The sequence below is a fragment of the Petromyzon marinus genome, unplaced genomic scaffold (genome assembly GCF_048934315.1).
Source record: "Petromyzon marinus isolate PM22_M1 ecotype Great Lakes invasive population unplaced genomic scaffold, UKy_Petmar_22M1.pri1.0 PM_G_Scaffold_7, whole genome shotgun sequence".
NCBI classification, from domain to species: domain Eukaryota; kingdom Metazoa; phylum Chordata; class Hyperoartia; order Petromyzontiformes; family Petromyzontidae; genus Petromyzon; species Petromyzon marinus.
In genome coordinates this window covers 5,733,349-5,751,884 of record NW_027423024.1, presented here as the reverse complement: position 1 = coordinate 5,751,884, position 18,536 = coordinate 5,733,349, and the positions used below count along the sequence as shown (strand labels likewise).

General features: G+C 40.0%; 1 protein-coding gene across 5 annotated transcripts; it reads right to left on the bottom strand.

The window, feature by feature from the left end:
- Window positions 1-776: 776 nt before the first annotated feature.
- Window positions 777-15,884, bottom strand: LOC142920238 (speckle-type POZ protein-like). 5 transcript variants are annotated; one of them, XM_076062738.1, is made up of 8 exons: window positions 15,776-15,884; window positions 15,092-15,213; window positions 14,768-14,919; window positions 11,424-11,551; window positions 10,462-10,639; window positions 8,998-9,053; window positions 8,448-8,570; window positions 777-7,117 (listed from the first exon to the last, which is right to left on the bottom strand). In XM_076062738.1, the coding sequence occupies exons 1-8, from the start codon at window positions 15,851-15,853 to the stop codon at window positions 6,947-6,949; spliced, it is 1,008 nt and encodes a 335-aa protein (XP_075918853.1). In that variant the 5' UTR covers window positions 15,854-15,884; the 3' UTR covers window positions 777-6,946. The 5 variants fall into 5 exon arrangements, 3 of the variants coding, with proteins under 3 accessions (XP_075918853.1, XP_075918855.1, XP_075918854.1); XM_076062740.1 differs by lacking the exon at window positions 15,776-15,884 and adding an exon at window positions 15,636-15,723; XR_012938702.1 differs by lacking the exon at window positions 777-7,117 and adding an exon at window positions 7,143-7,424 and having other exon boundaries at window positions 14,811-14,919.
- Between the last annotated feature and the right edge of the window lie 2,652 nt (window positions 15,885-18,536).

Below are 18,536 nucleotides of genomic sequence, written 5' to 3'. Positions count from 1 at the left end.
GCTTGTTGATGTCCAATTGAACGATGCAATGCGGTGGCACTGGAACCTTAAAGCAGGATCCAAAATCCTGGCTTCTCGAGTTGCCACGCATCACTTCCCCATCCATTTGCCTCAATACTGCAACTGTCCGGGAAGCACAGCAAATCGTGGAAAAACGAACGTCTCCCCATCCATTCGGATCTCAATACAGTCCCTCGCCAGCACTCGAGTCGCGTAAGCCTTTTTGGACCCACGCGCTTAACCTTCAACAATGTAACTTCAAACGTGATATTCTTGGGTCTTTCGGTAAAGTCACATAGATAGGTTCAAAGAAAATAATAAAAATAACAAAAAAACTGCAACGTTTCTATCACAACACAAGCAATCGTCATCAGGAGAGCAATCTTATTATCTCTGAGATCAGGGCTAGGCCAGCCCTGAACAAGACCCGTCGACTCGATCAAGTCACTCACATTTCTGAAGAGATGCCGCGACACTAAGGTAATACCGATCGCCTTCACACTGACATCTGCTGTTGTCACTTCTCCCAATGGTAAACGGATCTTGTTCAGGGCTGGCCTAGCCCTGATCTCAGGGATAATAAGATTGCTCTCCTGATGACGATTGCTTGTGCTGTGATCGAAACGTCGTAGTTTTTTTGTTATTTTCTTTGAACCTATCTACGTGACTTTACCGAAAGACCCAAGAATGTGAATTCCTGCAGTCACGAAAGCTTTAAGTCAACATTCAAACGTGATTCTTGGAAATCCGAATGAAGTCCACAAGACACAAACACCTCATGAAAGACCCGATGTAAAAGGTACCTGGCTTCGATCTTCCGTAAAGCTTACGGGCTACCCTAAACAACATCCGGTCGATGCACAAAAAAGGAAAACAGAAAAAACTCTCCAGTGTGCGACTGGGCTCACCCAGAACCATGGAACATATAACAATTCAATGCCCGATTCACAAACATAATGGAGGCATTACAGTGATACAATCTGCTACAGCTGACGCAGTCATCCAGCTCTACCACCTCAAAGAAACATTATTGTAGTTGCTACATGTCTGCACATACGAATAAGAGGTTTGTGAAACTTGAATCGATGTGGTCATGCTATATAAAGCTGCTGCACTGGCTGAAATTGTCAGTTTGTATTTATGCATGTTGTTGTTGCAACGCGTTTTCTCAGTGGTCCGTGAACAGTACACGTCGTGTTGAGTGACCAGAACGACACGTACTGCCCCTTCGAGCTTAGTTGTTCCCCTAACTGATAAATGGAGGCTAATGAAAACACTGTTCGTACAGACGTGTCTAATGCCAGACAAGACATTGATTTATGGCACCAATTACCGCAAATGCGAGCTGTTACCTGAGCAAAATGTAACCAAGCAAAAAGTACATTTAAAATGAATAAATCCAACACTCAGTTCAGCAGAAAATACTGAACGTATGACCACCAAAAATAGAATGCGACTTCTAGATTTGAAGCTTTCGTGACTGCAAGGATGAAATTGTCAGTTTGTATTTATGCATGTTGTTGTTGCAATGCAACAACATGCATAGTGGTATTCCAAACTCCCAGGGAGGTGTATTATCATCTTGTGCTAATTCCAAACTTTGTCAGTGGTGCGTTTCATGCTAATTTCCTTTGTCAGAGCGTTTGCTGTTTGCCCCCTCACAGCTTAAAGGGAGGCGACCAGCGCTTGGCTTTCTTCACTCCAACGCTGCCCGCTGGACAGGTTGGTCCCTTCACCTGATGAAGGCCGCTTGTGTTGTGGCCGAAACGTCGTGATTTTTGTTGTTTTAATTTTTTTACCTACGTGACTTTACCGAATAGAACCAAAGAGTAAGAATGCCACTTATAATTATACACATTAAACAGGATGTAATTGAATGGAGTGGTGGCACTAGGAAACTGACGAAACAACCAGTTCAATTCCCAGCCACAGTTAACATCAGTGGGTGAAGAATGACCGACATGGTGTGGTGAGGCCTTCGTTTAAGCAGTGCGTTGACAAAACGCTGTAAATGATGAACAGTGAACACATTACAATTCTCTAGTGAACTGTTTATCAACACATGGTAAACATGCCTATAAAAGTGGCAAGGCTCCAAAATACAACTTGTTAAAATGTTGTTGTTGGGTGTCAATTGAAATTTGACATATCCACATATCTGTAACATTCCCAGAGTAAAGAACATGACAACTTAAACTGGACATATTTCCAGGTACATTCATGTTTTTTCAACTTTTAAATACACAGCAAAATAGATTCAAAGCTTTCGTGACTGCAGGAATGACTCTTTGGTTCTTTCGGGTAAAGTGTAGTAATTTCTTTCGACGAGACTTTACCGAAAATAAAAAGTGTAACACTGCAAAATGTCATGAATGAAAATATTAACATCAAAAAAAACAAAGTGCAATTTGATGTCCAATTGAACGATGCAATGCGGTGGCACTGGAACCTTAAAGCAGGATCCAAAATCCTGGCTTCTCGAGTTGCCACGCATCACTTCCCCATCCATTTGCCTCAATACTGCAACTGTCCGGGAAGCACAGCAAATCGTGGAAAAACGAACGTCTCCCCATCCATTCGGATCTCAATACAGTCCCTCGCCAGCACTCGAGTCGCGTAAGCCTTTTTGGACCCACGCGCTTAACCTTCAACAATGTAACTTCAAACGTGATATTCTTGGGTCTTTCGGTAAAGTCACATAGATAGGTTCAAAGAAAATAATAAAAATAACAAAAAAACTGCAACGTTTCTATCACAACACAAGCAATCGTCATCAGGAGAGCAATCTTATTATCTCTGAGATCAGGGCTAGGCCAGCCCTGAACAAGACCCGTCGACTCGATCAAGTCACTCACATTTCTGAAGAGATGCCGCGACACTAAGGTAATACCGATCGCCTTCACAATGACATCTGCTGTTGTCACTTCTCCCAATGGTAAACGGATCTTGTTCAGGGCTGGCCTAGCCCTGATCTCAGGGATAATAAGATTGCTCTCCTGATGACGATTGCTTGTGCTGTGATCGAAACGTCGTAGTTTTTTTGTTATTTTCTTTGAACCTATCTACGTGACTTTACCGAAAGACCCAAGAATGTGAATTCCTGCAGTCACGAAAGCTTTAAGTCAACATTCAAACGTGATTCTTGGAAATCCGAATGAAGTCCACAAGACACAAACACCTCATGAAAGACCCGATGTAAAAGGTACCTGGCTTCGATCTTCCGTAAAGCTTACGGGCTACCCTAAACAACATCCGGTCGATGCACAAAAAAGGAAAACAGAAAAAACTCTCCAGTGTGCGACTGGGCTCACCCAGAACCATGGAACATATAACAATTCAATGCCCGATTCACAAACATAATGGAGGCATTACAGTGATACAATCTGCTACAGCCTACGCAGTCATCCGGCTCTACCACCTCAAAGAAACATTATTGTAGTTGCTACATGTCTGCACATACGAATAAGAGGTTTGTGAAACTTGAATCGATGTGGTCATGCTATATAAAGCTGCTGCACTGGCTGAAATTGTCAGTTTGTATTTATGCATGTTGTTGTTGCAACGCGTTTTCTCAGTGGTCCGTGAACAGTACACGTCGTGTTGAGTGACCAGAACGACACGTACTGCCCCTTCGAGCTTAGTTGTTCCCCTAACTGATAAATGGAGGCTAATGAAAACACTGTTCGTACAGACGTGTCTAATGCCAGACAAGACATTGATTTATGGCACCAATTACCGCAAATGCGAGCTGTTACCTGAGCAAAATGTAACCAAGCAAAAAGTACATTTAAAATGAATAAATCCAACACTCAGTTCAGCAGAAAATACTGAACGTATGACCACCAAAAATAGAATGCGACTTCTAGATTTGAAGCTTTCGTGACTGCAAGGATGAAATTGTCAGTTTGTATTTATGCATGTTGTTGTTGCAATGCAACAACATGCATAGTGGTATTCCAAACTCCCAGGGAGGTGTATTATCATCTTGTGCTAATTCCAAACTTTGTCAGTGGTGCGTTTCATGCTAATTTCCTTTGTCAGAGCGTTTGCTGTTTGCCCCCTCACAGCTTAAAGGGAGGCGACCAGCGCTTGGCTTTCTTCACTCCAACGCTGCCCGCTGGACAGGTTGGTCCCTTCACCTGATGAAGGCCGCTTGTGTTGTGGCCGAAACGTCGTGATTTTTGTTGTTTTAATTTTTTTACCTACGTGACTTTACCGAATAGAACCAAAGAGTAAGAATGCCACTTATAATTATACACATTAAACAGGATGTAATTGAATGGAGTGGTGGCACTAGGAAACTGACGAAACAACCAGTTCAATTCCCAGCCACAGTTAACATCAGTGGGTGAAGAATGACCGACATGGTGTGGTGAGGCCTTCGTTTAAGCAGTGCGTTGACAAAACGCTGTAAATGATGAACAGTGAACACATTACAATTCTCTAGTGAACTGTTTATCAACACATGGTAAACATGCCTATAAAAGTGGCAAGGCTCCAAAATACAACTTGTTAAAATGTTGTTGTTGGGTGTCAATTGAAATTTGACATATCCACATATCTGTAACATTCCCAGAGTAAAGAACATGACAACTTAAACTGGACATATTTCCAGGTACATTCATGTTTTTTCAACTTTTAAATACACAGCAAAATAGATTCAAAGCTTTCGTGACTGCAGGAATGACTCTTTGGTTCTTTCGGGTAAAGTGTAGTAATTTCTTTCGACGAGACTTTACCGAAAATAAAAAGTGTAACACTGCAAAATGTCATGAATGAAAATATTAACATCAAAAACAATTTTAATGAAAAAAATGTGGAATAAGTGGTGCAGAGCTAAAAGCAGCTTTTTTTCTTATATCCAAATACTGATTTCTAGAAGAGATCAGATAACGGTAATATATTTACCACATGAAAAGGGTTTATATTGCCATTTATAATGCAAATCAATTTAGAAAACACGTAATATACAAGAATGGTTCATTTTGCAATTCCAATCATCTGCTGACAATTCATTGTAAAAGGGCCTTACAAAACATTTATATTACATCCAAAACAGTATTATCTGTAATGGAAAAAGATAAAAAGGTCAAACATTGGGGCACTATACCGCATTTCTAGCTTCAAGTTTATATTTTTGTATTACAATTGTAGCAAAATTTTTTAATTTAACCAATTAACATATTTTCATCTCTGAATATGCAAAAAAACTCGTGGGAAGAACCCAAAACTGTCTTGCATGCAATCACACTTTTTCAAAACACACACTTTTTACAAAGACCATATTATTATTTCTGCAATTATATATATTTTTTGGCAGTTACAGTATATCCATTTTCCAATAAACATTTACATTTGGCGCAAAGTGTTTTCAATTTCGGAAGTCATACAAGGCAACAATTTGAAGAGTACATTATCGGTAACTGCCTGATACATTTCAGGGGTCAATTAGTCCACCGCACTCACACTCACTTATGACAGCATAGACTTGCTGCAGATTAGAACCCCAATCAGATTTCAATGCTTTAACTCTCACCATGACAACAAATAACTTCCCCGAATCACCTAATCAGTTTTTAATTGAATAGGTAGAGTGCAATGTACCATATACATCTTTAGCATCAAATATATATAAGGACGAAACTAAAATATTAAACAAATAACAAAATAAATAGACTGCTTACAACACTGGCTATCCTTAATTTTGCATGTATTATCCAACTTGTTTTGTACGTTTAACACGTAAAAAAAACTCCAACATTCTCGTCGTTTGCATTTGTTCATATCCCAACACATTGCATTAGATTGTAATATTCTTAAAATCGACTCAAATCCATGACACTGCTCATTTGTTGTACTTTCATATTATATCCTGCAGCTTTGAATATTTTTTAAATCTGTGCTTCCAAATCTATGTGTGTAATCCTTCAAAGCTTATGCAATTTTATGTACAGTTTAATTTTAAGTGAGAGGTTACGTAAAACAGCGCTGATGCAAAAATTATGGTCCTTCCAATCACGTAAAACTCTGGGTTGACATGATGCTACGAGTTTGCAATAGATGAAATTCATAATAAAAACAAATCATTACAATATAATACGAAACAAAACTTAGAAAACAGCACATCTTGTTTCCGTGAATACAAACTACTAAATTGATGGACATAAGATTTACTTTTGTTGTAAGTCAAAAACCTTTGGGTCATACATGAAAGCCCATACGAGCAAAAAAGTGAAATGTTATCAACTGCGTAACATGGCCAAATTGATGCTGTGCCTTGCCTTTTCTTACACCGAGCACTCCATCCATGCTTTGTTATACGCAGGATACACGACTGCAATATTATCTTTGTCAGTCTTCAAACTCGCGCAATCATAGTACTCCTGTTCTAGTCAATGCATAAGCTGTCTGTGCAATGAAAAATCAATCTGAAAAGTTTACCTCTTGAATTAAGGCCTTATATGGCTTGGCACATTCTTATCTTTCAGAACTGGTTGTTCCCTATACCACTATCTGTAACCTTGAGTACACAGACACTGGACGAATACTCATCCTTCACGTTAAGGTAGACATTGCAGGGTTTTAGACCATTCTGTTTTTGCTTAACTAAACAATTGAACCAAATTGTCCTGCCACCTAGGGACAATCACATCGAACGTTTTATTTTACACTCTCTCAATTGGGATATGTCGTGGTGTTTATTAGGTTGTAGTTTTCCACTTTTTCTACATATATACTTGTTTATAGAGTTGTAGATGTATAGATGTAACACTATATTACATGGTAAAGTGAATTTGGCCACCTTTTTGTGAAAGTAAACATATTTGCTTAAATTAACATTATTTTCAAAGCAGAGGAAAGTTGGTAGTCTGATGCAAAGTCTTCACGGTTGTTTGCATGGAGGCCACAGGTAAATAACCGCACCGTGCAGCCAAAGTTTTCCTGGTCATAGATGTTCTTTGCCTGCCACCGTTAAGTCTGTTTGAGACGCTTGCATGGAGGTCCCAGCTGTGGAGACTGGGCCGTGGCCAAGGCACGGAAAGCATCCGCAACCAGGTGAGGGCGAGACAGAACCATGGACTTCCAGCCCGCCGTCTCCATTACGTCCATCGCATGACTGCAAGTACAAGTCAGGGTTAAGCGAGCTCCTAATAAGCAGTGTCTATAAGGATTGGGGCAAACGGTTAGTCTCCATTAAAAGGGACTGTAATGCAAATTGCCAGGTAACATCATCAATGTTACGCAGCTCAGTGACAGTCACACTCTCACTAGACTTGCCTGTTTATTATGAAGTCAATGGCCCGGGCCTTCAACTGCTCTGCACTGTGCAAATCGGCCAAGATCAAAGTCTCTACAACATTTTCCACCGACAAGTTTGTGCATAGTGCCTCCTCGCACATCACCTTCAACCTCTCTAATGCATACTTGAGAAAAGTAAAAACAAAGTGCAATTTCAGTATTAAGAACACTATTTTCTCTACCTATTTCGCTTGTATAACATTCCCTCACCCCATGAACTACTTTATAAACGCAGTATATAGCAGTCAAATGTTTGAGAATTTTCTTAAAACATGGCATCTACCTTTCAGCATATTTATGTTTTAAGTCATGTATTTATTGATCTCTACTATAATTAGGGGTCCTTGTCCTAAACTTTATTATATTGGTTACAAAGTCATGCAAATTACAAAGGAGGTGAGATGTTGTTTTCCAAGAGCTTAAAGAGTTTGGTTGTTAAGCTGATAAACAATGCAACTGCAAGCCACCATATTTCAACTCTAGCAGAATATTAAACTTTAATGAACAAAGCTTGAACATGCGACTTTATACGATTTGTATTCTTATTTCATTACAATCGCTTTAGGAACTATTGAATATGATGTTCCAGAAGGGAGAGTAATGACTCTTAACTGATTATCTGGCAGATCTTCAGGAACAGCAGGATATCCGTTTCCTTAATAAAAGTATATTTGTTCCAATTTATTTCTATACAGCCATGCCATATCAAACAATCTTTTAAAACACTTCCCTTTATTTTATTACTAATTGTATCAATTGTTAATGTGATTAACAAAAAACCCTCAATACAAGAACACACAGCCAAATGGTTGCACTTAGGATAAAAATGCTGCATGTGAATGCACTTCAATGCACACGTACTAGCCTCTAGCATGGACTAATACCAGTTTGACATTCAATTCAATTGTGAAATTGCATGACAATTTATATTTTTTGTTGAAAATTCAATCATCTCCCAGGACATCAATTCCAAAACCTGAAAGCACTAATGTGAACGTCTACATCATATACATTTGCTATTCATATTATTTGTGACACGGGCTTTAGAAAATACCTAAATGCTGTTTTAATTTCACTTGCGACCTACAACTGCATACCGATACATCACAAGGTGGTGCGATCTCATGTTAATATTTTAAGCGTGTAACCTTGTCAGCAGCGGCCAGCAGCTCATCAGCCATCTTCTCCAGGTTTGGAGCCCTTCCCGTATAGACAAAACTCATCATTTCCTTGAACACGTCAGGCTCCACATCATTAATCTCCACTCGATTCTGCAAGGTAGCAACACAATATATTCAAATTAACTTCGGCATATATTTGGAGACGAAAATATAGCATTAAATTAAATAAACATCCTTTATATCTACACAACACATGTAAAGTGGCTCCATTCAAGTTGTATTCAACTTGCCGATGACTATTTATTGCGCGTAATAAATCCATTCTTGACACACATGCAATGGCCTTCTGTGAAATGTTGTATAAAAAATAGCTATAAAATACAATCTAACATTCCCTCAGAATGAATACTTTTTGATAATAAATGTGCAATGCGCCAAAAGAGTTACTAGGGTAATAGTTCAACATTTGACAGCACTCTCAAGAGATACTTATCAACCGATCCATTGTGACAAATGCACCTTGGAAATGTATGATCACAGTATTAATGTGCTGTATTAAGATTGCATTTAAAGATACCTTTTTGCTCTCTTCCATTTCATGTTCAAACATAGCATTAAAAACAAGTGACCGACCTGAAAAAGGTAAAGCAACTGTTAACAAATAGAGTAAAACCTTGGATTGCGAGAATAATTTGTTCCGGAAACGTGTTTGTAATCCAAAGCACTCGTATATCAAAGCACTCGTATATCAGTTGTGATCACGTGACGCTCGGCAGACAAAGCGTATACGTACTACTCGTATTGCAAAACCTCACTCGTTTATCAAATTAATATTTATTTAAAAAATTTGCTCGTCTTGCAAAACACTTGCAGACCAAGTTACTCGCAATTCAAGGTTTTACTGTACAGTGAATTGGAAAAACACCAGAATGTGGTACAGACACATTTAGATGTTATATCTAGAGATCAAATAATCTAGATACAAAAGAGGTAAAATCCAGATCCATATTTTATTTCATATGGCATATCCATTACAGATTTGTCAAACATTTGTCAAATAAATGTCCAAATTAGAGGCTCAAAACCTACACCATAACTGCATTGTGAAAAATGAATTCCTGCACAACAACGATATAGTGAAGTAAATAAAAACGGAATAAAAACTTTAGCAACAGGCTAATTAAATATGTTCATCTCTCACACAATACAATATTACATTTATATATGTAGTGACATCGCGAATGTCACTGTGTAATGCCGGCTATAGAGAGGCACGGCGTGCGATGTATTAACATCGCGGGCACCACGTGGATGTGGGTGCAGTACCGGCCCGAGAGGGGCATGGTGAGCGCTGTCTGACAGTGCTGAGTGGCACCACGCTCTGCGTGGGGTGCCGACCCCTACAGGATAGGGTGTGAGAGTGCTGGCCATGGGAATGGGGTTACCAAGGGCCATGGCACTTGACCACGAAGGACACGTGACCGGTAAAGTGTATACAGGGCCCCCAGGTGGGGGCTAGGGGTGGTCACGTGTCAGGGCCGGGAACCCGCTAGAGGATTCCAGAAGGTGGTCGTGGCCAAGGGCGGAGCCACCCCCGCCACAGAGGATAAAAGCCGGGTCCCTGAGAGGGACCGGCTGCTGTTGTTCATCCTGAAGAATCTACGTCCTACAAGAGTCACCAACACGTGGACCCGGACCCCGGCCAGGGTCCGGTCCGTCGTAGCTAATTCCCGTGTAATTAGTGTAGATAGCCTGGTGGTCCACCACCATAGGTTGTTCATGTGTTACGGGGTAGTACCCCGTGTGTCGGTTGAAGAAGTGCGTCTGTGACTCAGTTGAATTCATTACACATATTTACTGATGTATCCTTTAACAAAAAGCATTACAAATTGACGTAAGCATTTGCCAGTGTTAGTTAATAAAATTCAGTGTAAAACAGGAAATGGCTGTAGTTGATTACCCCAAACTAATTACAGTATCATTAATTATATGGTTCTATTGTACACTAAACGACGCATGTGTTGCTTGTTGTGGCACAGACCTGCCAATACGGCCTTGTGTGCTTTAAACTCCTGGCCACCAACACGAAGCAGGCAGTCAGTGAAGCGGGAATTGTCCCAGATCTCCCCGAAGTCAACTGCCAGCCGGCAATCTGGCACTATCAATGTACTCATGCTGGATTGACCAGAAATGTTCACGGAATCCTGCACCACACTAACCTGCATAGACATCAACCAGCTTTGAGAAGGCATTTGATGATTTTTTTTTACAAATCCTCACTTAACTACACATTTTGCATGAAGATGTAGGCTTTGGTTCAATCAAGCAAGCAAATCTGCACAGACATCCTATATCAGAACAAGTGTTGTGAATAATGCCAAAATAGAGGTCCGTGAAATGTTTTTCATATTAATCAATTTTCATTCTATATTTTTGTCAAGTTATTTTACACTGTATAAACAGTTTAAACAGGTAGTGAGGCCCCTAATTATGGGTTCTGCACAACAACAGAGGAAGTGAACAGCCCTTCTTGATGTGCTTCCTTTCATTATCAAAAATGCTTGTATTTTGTAAAGTATTTTAAAGGTAAAAAATATAAATCTGGCTGATTAAAAGGACCCCCCTAAGGACAAGAAACATTTACATCAAACTGGCTGATGTCCGAGAATAGGAAAAGGAATTCATGTGGCGACATTTAAACAAAACACTTTATGTAATACCTGACATTCTAGTTTATAAAAATGTCAAGGTTTAAATATAAACACTATCCAGAGGGAGAAAACCTAAAAAAAATTACGCTTGATTATTTAATTGTTGTGCTATGTTAACTCTAGCACCAGTGGAGGAAAAACGTGCTTGTAAAACTCATGTTAACAATTTCCTTGTATGGAACAGGGAAAGTAATTATTACAATCTTCAATTAAGTAGAATATTGACTCCAACTGTGCAATTGTAATGACTAAAATAGAAAATTACACATTAGCTGCAGCATGTCATACTTACTTCACCAAATAGTGTCAGATTGTTATCTGGAAGCAAGCTATTAGATTCATCAAGCAAAAAATCTCTTCGAATGAATTTTTTAAATCCCCAGTCTTTTCCTTGGAAAAAGCGGTATGCTCGCGGGCTCTCTGTAAAAAAACAGATTTCAAACAATACTCACCAGTTCTTACAATAAACGGTGGTAATTTCATGTAATGGGAAACATTTTTTTTATTCTATTTTCAAAGTGTAAAGACAGCAATGTATTCTAAAGCCCTGCGCCACGGTGGCAGTCAACTACCTCGCCTGGTATATAGGTCATGGGTTCGATCTCAACCCTGATGCCTGTATATTTGGAATCTGCATGTTCTCCTTGTGGTTGCATGTATTTTTATGCAGATCTTCCGGTTTTTCCCTCCATATTTATAAAAATCCAGAGTATTTGGCTGCTATACATTTCCACACAATAAGCCATCTCGTTAAGCTATCGTTTGTGGCCGGGGCACTTCTGAAAAAGAGCTATGTACAGTGAGGGAAAAAAGTATTTGATTCCCTGCTGATTTTGTACGTTTGCCCACTGACAAAGAAATGATCAGTCTATCATTTTAATGGTAGGTTTATTTGAACAGTGAGACAGAAAAACAACAAAATTCAGAAAAACGCATGTCAAAAATGTTATAAATTGATTTGCATTTTAATGAGGGAAATAAGTATTTGACCCCTCTGCAAAACATGACCTAGTACTTGGTGGCAAAACCCTTGTTGGCAATCACAGAGGTCAGACGTTTCTTGTAGTTGGCCACCTGGTTTGCACACATCTCAGGAGGGATTTTGTCCCACTCCTCTTTGCAGATCTTCTCCAAGTCATTAAGGTTTCGAGGCTGATGTTTGGCAACTCGAACCTTCAGCTCCCTCCACATATTTTCTATGGGATTAAGGTCTGGAGACTGGCTAGGCCACTCCAGGACCTTAATGTGCTTTTTCTTGAGCCACTCCTTTGTTGCCTTGGCCGTGTGTTTTAGGTTATTGTCATGCTGGGATACCCATACAGGACCCATTTTCAATGCCCTGGCTGAGGGAAGGAGGTTCTCACCCAAGATTTGACGGTACATGGCCCCGTCCATTTTCCCTTTGATGCGGTGAAGTTGTCCCGTCCCCTTAGCAGAAAAACACCCCCAAAGCATAATGTTTACACCTCCATGTTTGACAGTGGGGATGGTGTTCTTGGGGTCATAGGCAGCATTCCTCCTCCTCCAAACACGGCGAGTTGAGTTGATGCCAAAGAGGTCCATTTTGGTCTCATCTGACCACAACACTTTCACCCAGTTGTCCTCTGAATCACTCAGATGTTCATTGGCAAGCTTCAGACAGGCATGTATATGTACTTTGTTTTGCAGGGGGACCTTGCGGGCGCTGCAGGATTTCAGTCCTTCACGACGTAGTGTGTTACCAATTGTTTTCTTGGTGACTATGGTCCCAGCTGCCTTGAGATCATTGACAAGATCCTCCCGTGTAGTTCTGGGCTGATTCCTCACCGTTCTCATGATCATTGCAACCCCACGAGGTGAGATCTTGCATGGGGCCCCAAACCGAGGGAGATTGACAGTTCTTTTGTGTTTCTTCCATTTGCGAATAATCGCACCAACTGTTGTCACCTTCTCACCAAGCTGCTTGGCAATGGTCTTGTAGCCCATTCCAGCCTTGTGTAGGTCTACAATCTTGTCCCTGACATCCTTGGAGAGCTCTTTGGTCTTGGCCATGGTGGAGAGTTTGGAATCTGATTGATTGCTTCTGTGGAAAGGTGTCTGTTATACAGGTAAGCTGAGATTAGGAGCACTCCCTTTAAGAGTGTGCTCCTAATCTCAGCTCGTTACCTGTATAAACGACACCTGGGAGCCAGAAATCTTTCTGATTGAGAGGGAGTCAAATACTTATTTCCCTCATTAAAATGCCAATCAATTTATACAATTTTTGACATGCGTTTTTCTGGATTTTGTTGTAGTTATTCTGTCTCTCAATGTTGAAATAAACCTACCATTAAAATTATAGACTGATCATTTCTTTGTTAGTGGGCAAACGTACAAAATCAGCAGGGCATCAAATACTTTTTTCCCACACTGTAGTTCAGTGGGCCTTGCCTGGTAAAATAAAAATAGTTCAGTTTAGCTTTTAACTTCAAGGTAGATGAAAATCAGACCTGGATTTAAGTGTATGAAGATATAGTTCATATGGATTAGTTGAATGTGTTTGTGTATTAATAATGCTTGTCTTTGTAAACATGGTTGTGTGACGTGAGTTACATGTTAACATTACCAAAGACAACACCAAAGCAAATAATAAGAAAAAAACATGAAAGTTTAAAACAAAAAGATAGATTTAGACTCTCAGAAACATGTTAATAGCCTTAGCAAAGCACAGTAAATGTATGGATGTCATCACTTAAAATAGTTATCGCGCATTGAAAGAGTATCCTGAAAGTAATAAGGCAATTATAAAACAAACAATATGAACCACTAAAGCAAGGTAAAGGAGAAGTGTGAAATGGGATGAAAATGCCAACCTTTGTAAAACCACCAGAAATGAATAAAAAAATGGATGAGAATACAAACAAAAATAATGAAGTTGTAATAAACAGTGAGTGCAAGCAGAAAAATGAAGCCGTCACTTGATAAATTACAATGGAATAACACATGGTGAAGATTGTAAAACTAGGAAAAGAAATGTCCGTGAATGACAATGTCCAGGTACACTAAGCAAAATAAAATAATTATTGGAGGGTCAATATCATGGAAAACACAAAAAATATGCATAATGGCAACTTCTGAAGGTGGAACAGGATCAAGAGCACTTTTGGAATATTAATTTGATAATGAAAAGTTGCAATGTGCTACAGGATGAAAGATTCCAATCTAGTGCATATTACCTACTATGAAACACTGATTACAAATAGAAACACTGACAAATGGAACAAAACCAAAAAGTACACAAAGCGTGGAGAGAAGTATGTTGAGAATTACAGTGAGAAACTGAAAGAGGAACACGTTGGTCAAATCAAAACGGCAAATTAGAGACAACATATTGACTGTTGTAAATATAGATTGGGCTTGGACAGGACACATCGCTAAATGGGATGGTTGATGGATGAGACTAGTGGTCGAATAGGAAGAAAAGTAGAGTACATGCCCAAGACGATGTCAAACGTAGACAAGGAGATATTAGATCAGCTCATGTGAAGGATGAGGGATGGTGTTCGTAAGGTTTATACAATGTTTCAAGCAGTCGATAAATAATGGCTGATTATGATATAATCCTGTTACCAAATACACATATGACGTGAATTGATACTTAAATACAAGTAGTTTCACCCATAGCCTTGGTTTCCTCTCCCTTGGCATTAAGAATAGAAACCTTGAACTTGGCGTAGACTTCACTCTTGGGACAGCTGACCAATAACAAGTACAACGATAGGTAATCTTTACTCTCTTCGTCAAGACCCTTGGGGTGTATGCGTAGGCACCTGATTGAACATATAAACAAGACATATTAGGTGTGTATGTACGCGCAGACTACATTGCTAAAACAATATAGTATGAACTAAAACATGCACTATGCAAAATTGTTCTAGTAAAGCACCTCCGTGAGCATTGTGATTTTTTTTAATGTCATAAAATAGCCAGAATTTACTGTACCATTTCAATGTATCATTGGTGCCTGCTGAAAATGTAGAACTCTTGAGAACTTGGCCCATTTCTTCACGACAGAAGCTGAAATTGTTGATGGTCCACATATAAGAGAACTTTACAACCTTAACCTGAAATACACGAGCACATAACAGCTATAAAGCTCATTCATTACCATAAATACATGACCATTGACAAACCCTCAAGTATTTCACCCACACATCTGAATATTGTGCTCAAAAACACAAACTGCCTATAAGGAAAGAAACATTACTGTACATGAAAGGGTCTTATTAGTGTTCTGGGATTACCTTGCATGTTCATTACTGCACAGCGTTAACACAAGTCTCAACATGTCATAGATTAGAGTGTGCAATAAAAGGCCTTTTTATTTTTTTTATTTGATAAAAACTGCTGCCCCTTTTGTAAAAATACACTACCAGTCAAAATCAGAGACAATTATCTAGTATAATGTTGTTAGTGCAATTCTATGAACTTTGCAATCTGATGTACAAAAATAGCCTGTACAATGATAATCCATAATTGCACTTACACATAATTATGAAACCATTTTGGATGGCTTTGCGATGAACAAAAAACGTGTAAAAGTTAAATGCATTAGCCATGCGCATACTTTGACCGGCACAAGACGGAGACCCGTTGAATGTGATTGGCCACAGGGGAACAAGTTACCTGTGTGTAGCACCAGCTTTCTGCGATGGGCGCATTGGACATTTCAGACGGAGGTGGGGAGCTCGGGGCCCTGGACATGTTTGCTTCGAATGCGAGGGAAGTGACATCATCAGGTGACATTAAGAGGGAAGTGACATCATGAGGTGACATTAAGCAGGAAGTGACATCATCAGGCGACATTAAGAAGGAAGTGACATCAGGCGACATTTAGACTGAAGTGACATCATCAGGTGACATTGAGAGGGGAAGTGACATCAATAGGCAACAATAAGAGGGAAGTGACATCATCAGGCGACATTAAGAGGGAAGTGACATCGTCAGGCGATATTAAGAGGGAAGTGACATCATCAGGCGATATTAACAGGGAAGTGACATCATTAGGCGACATTAAGAGGTAAGTGACATCATCAGGCGACATTAAGAGGGAAGTGACATCATCAGTCAACATTAAGAGGGAAGTGACATCATTAGGCGACATTAAGAGGGAAGTGACATCATCAGGCGATATTAACATGTAAGTGACATCATCAGGCGATATTAACACATAAGTGACTACGAGATTACGAGTTAAATGTTCTTGCTGTGGTTTTCACACCTGACGATGATTGCTTGTGTTGCGGTCGAAACGTCGTAAGAATTTTATTGTTTTATATATATTTTTTATTATTTTATTGTTTCCCTTCTACGTGGTGACTTTACCGAAAGAACAAAGAATATGAATCGCCGCAGTCACGAAAGATTTAAATAATTAAATAAAATTGCAAGAGATTGATTATTCGTGCAAAAGAGCGTCGCGTAACCGATCACTCAGGAGTGGGACCTGCGCCTTTAGTGGCACCCCGACGTGAAACGAGCACACGGCACCAACTGTCCCCACTTCCTGAAATGGAACGGGGTTTTACAATCGATGCACGTGCAACTAGTCTCAATGATTGTTGCGCACAGGAGTGCTTCAGGAGAGCATCAGCGAGGTTTTACTCTTCCTCCTCCACTGGAGGGGCGCAGGCTACAGCACAGCGGTTTACCACCAGGCACTCCGTAGTTTGGGTTGTGTGGACACAACATCGCAGGGCTGTGAGACTTCTTGAAGGAGGAGATGTGGCACATCAGCCTGTTGATGTTTTGATTTAAAGCTTTCCTTACTGCAGTAATTCATATTCTTAGCTCTTTCGGTAAAGTCACGTTGAAGGGAAACAATAAAATATATTTTGATCTAAAGCTTTCGTGACTGCAGTAATTCATATTCTTAGTTTTTTCGGTAAAGTCACGTTGAAGAGAAACAACAAAATAACAAAATATATATAAAACAATAAAAAATTCTCACGACGTTTCGACCATAACTCAAACGGTCATCATCAGGTGTGTTGGTTTGCATAAATTTATTTTTAAACGGCACATTTATTTATAAGTTATGATGACCGTTTGAGTTATGGTCGAAACGTCGTGAGATTTTTTTATTGTTTTATATATATTTTGTTGTTTCTCTTCAACGTGACTTTACCGAAAAAACTAAGAATAATAAAATATATATTGTGTTATATATATATTTTATTGTTTTATTGTTTCCCTTCAACGTGACTTTACCGAAAGAGCTAAGAATATGAATTACTGCAGTCACGAAAGCTTTAAATCAAGAGTCCATCTATGTTCTGAAAAGAGGAGGGGGGAGACGAAAAATTAATTTATGCTGTCTGAAAGCCACCGTAAGCGTGAACAATCAATTAAGACCTGAAATGGTTTATCAAATCCTTCCAATGATTTCTAAGCCAGAGTCCATTTTCTCGGTTGAAAGTGTCTCTGTGTTTGTATATGTGGATAGCCTCATGAACAAATCTCTCATGGTAGCCAGATGGATTGCAAAGAACCTCTGTCTTGGAGAAGTCAATGTCATGTGAGCCTACTGAATTATAACAGTGATCTGCCATGGCCGAGGTGTTGGTCCTACCGTGTTTAAGGTCTGCTTTGTGTTCACGAATGCGGTCCGAGACATGGCGTTTGGTTTCTCCAATGTAACTACTACCACAGAGGCAACTTAGTTTGTAGACACCAGGGTACTGTATGTCGTGATAGCGAACTAATGCGTATAATGCTCCACATTTATAATGAACTTAGGTGGGTGACCACTATTGATTCCCATGTCACAGGGCTATACCTAATACATGAAAACTTGAAATGAAACTTGAATAACAGACTGTTGAGGCAATTGCTGTTGGCGAGTAACAGCGTCTATGAAGGCTGGCACAGCACACGAGCAGTGGGTGGCCAACAGCAGGCCGGGCCACCAGAGACCCACAGAGACCCACAGGGAAACATAGAGACTGACAGAGACACACAGAGACCCACAGAGACTCAGAGAGACCGACAGAGACACACAGAGACCCAGAGACACCCACAGAGACACACTGAGATACAGAGAGACCAACAGACACAGAGACTCATAGAGACCCACAGGGACACACAGAGACCCGTACAGACCCGTAGAGACTCATAGAGACCCATATAGACCCAGAGTGACTGAGACTCGTAGACACCCATAGAGGCTCAGGGACTCACAGAGACCCATAGAGACACCATCACCACCACCATCACAACCATGATCATCACCACCATCACAACCACCATCACGATCACACTGCACCAGGTACTCATTTAAAGCCATGCCGACCCATGGAAAGCGGTTTAAATATTCGGCACCATTATTGGTCGTGAGTGGGGAGGAATTGAACTCTGTTCACTGGGTTCGCAACACAGCGTTGCAAGC

Bases quoted from the DNA above. Each gene is read 5' to 3' on its own strand.
- LOC142920238 (XM_076062738.1), bottom strand. From the start codon at position 15,853: ATGTCCAGGGCCCCGAGCTCCCCACCTCCGTCTGAAATGTCCAATGCG. The intron at 9,054-10,461 runs GTCTGTGCCACA...TACCTTTTTCAG, and splicing joins ACACAAGGCCGTATTGGCAG to GTCGGTCACTTGTTTTTAAT. The intron at 8,571-8,997 runs GTATCTTTAAAT...GCTACCTTGCAG, and splicing joins AAATGGAAGAGAGCAAAAAG to AATCGAGTGGAGATTAATGA.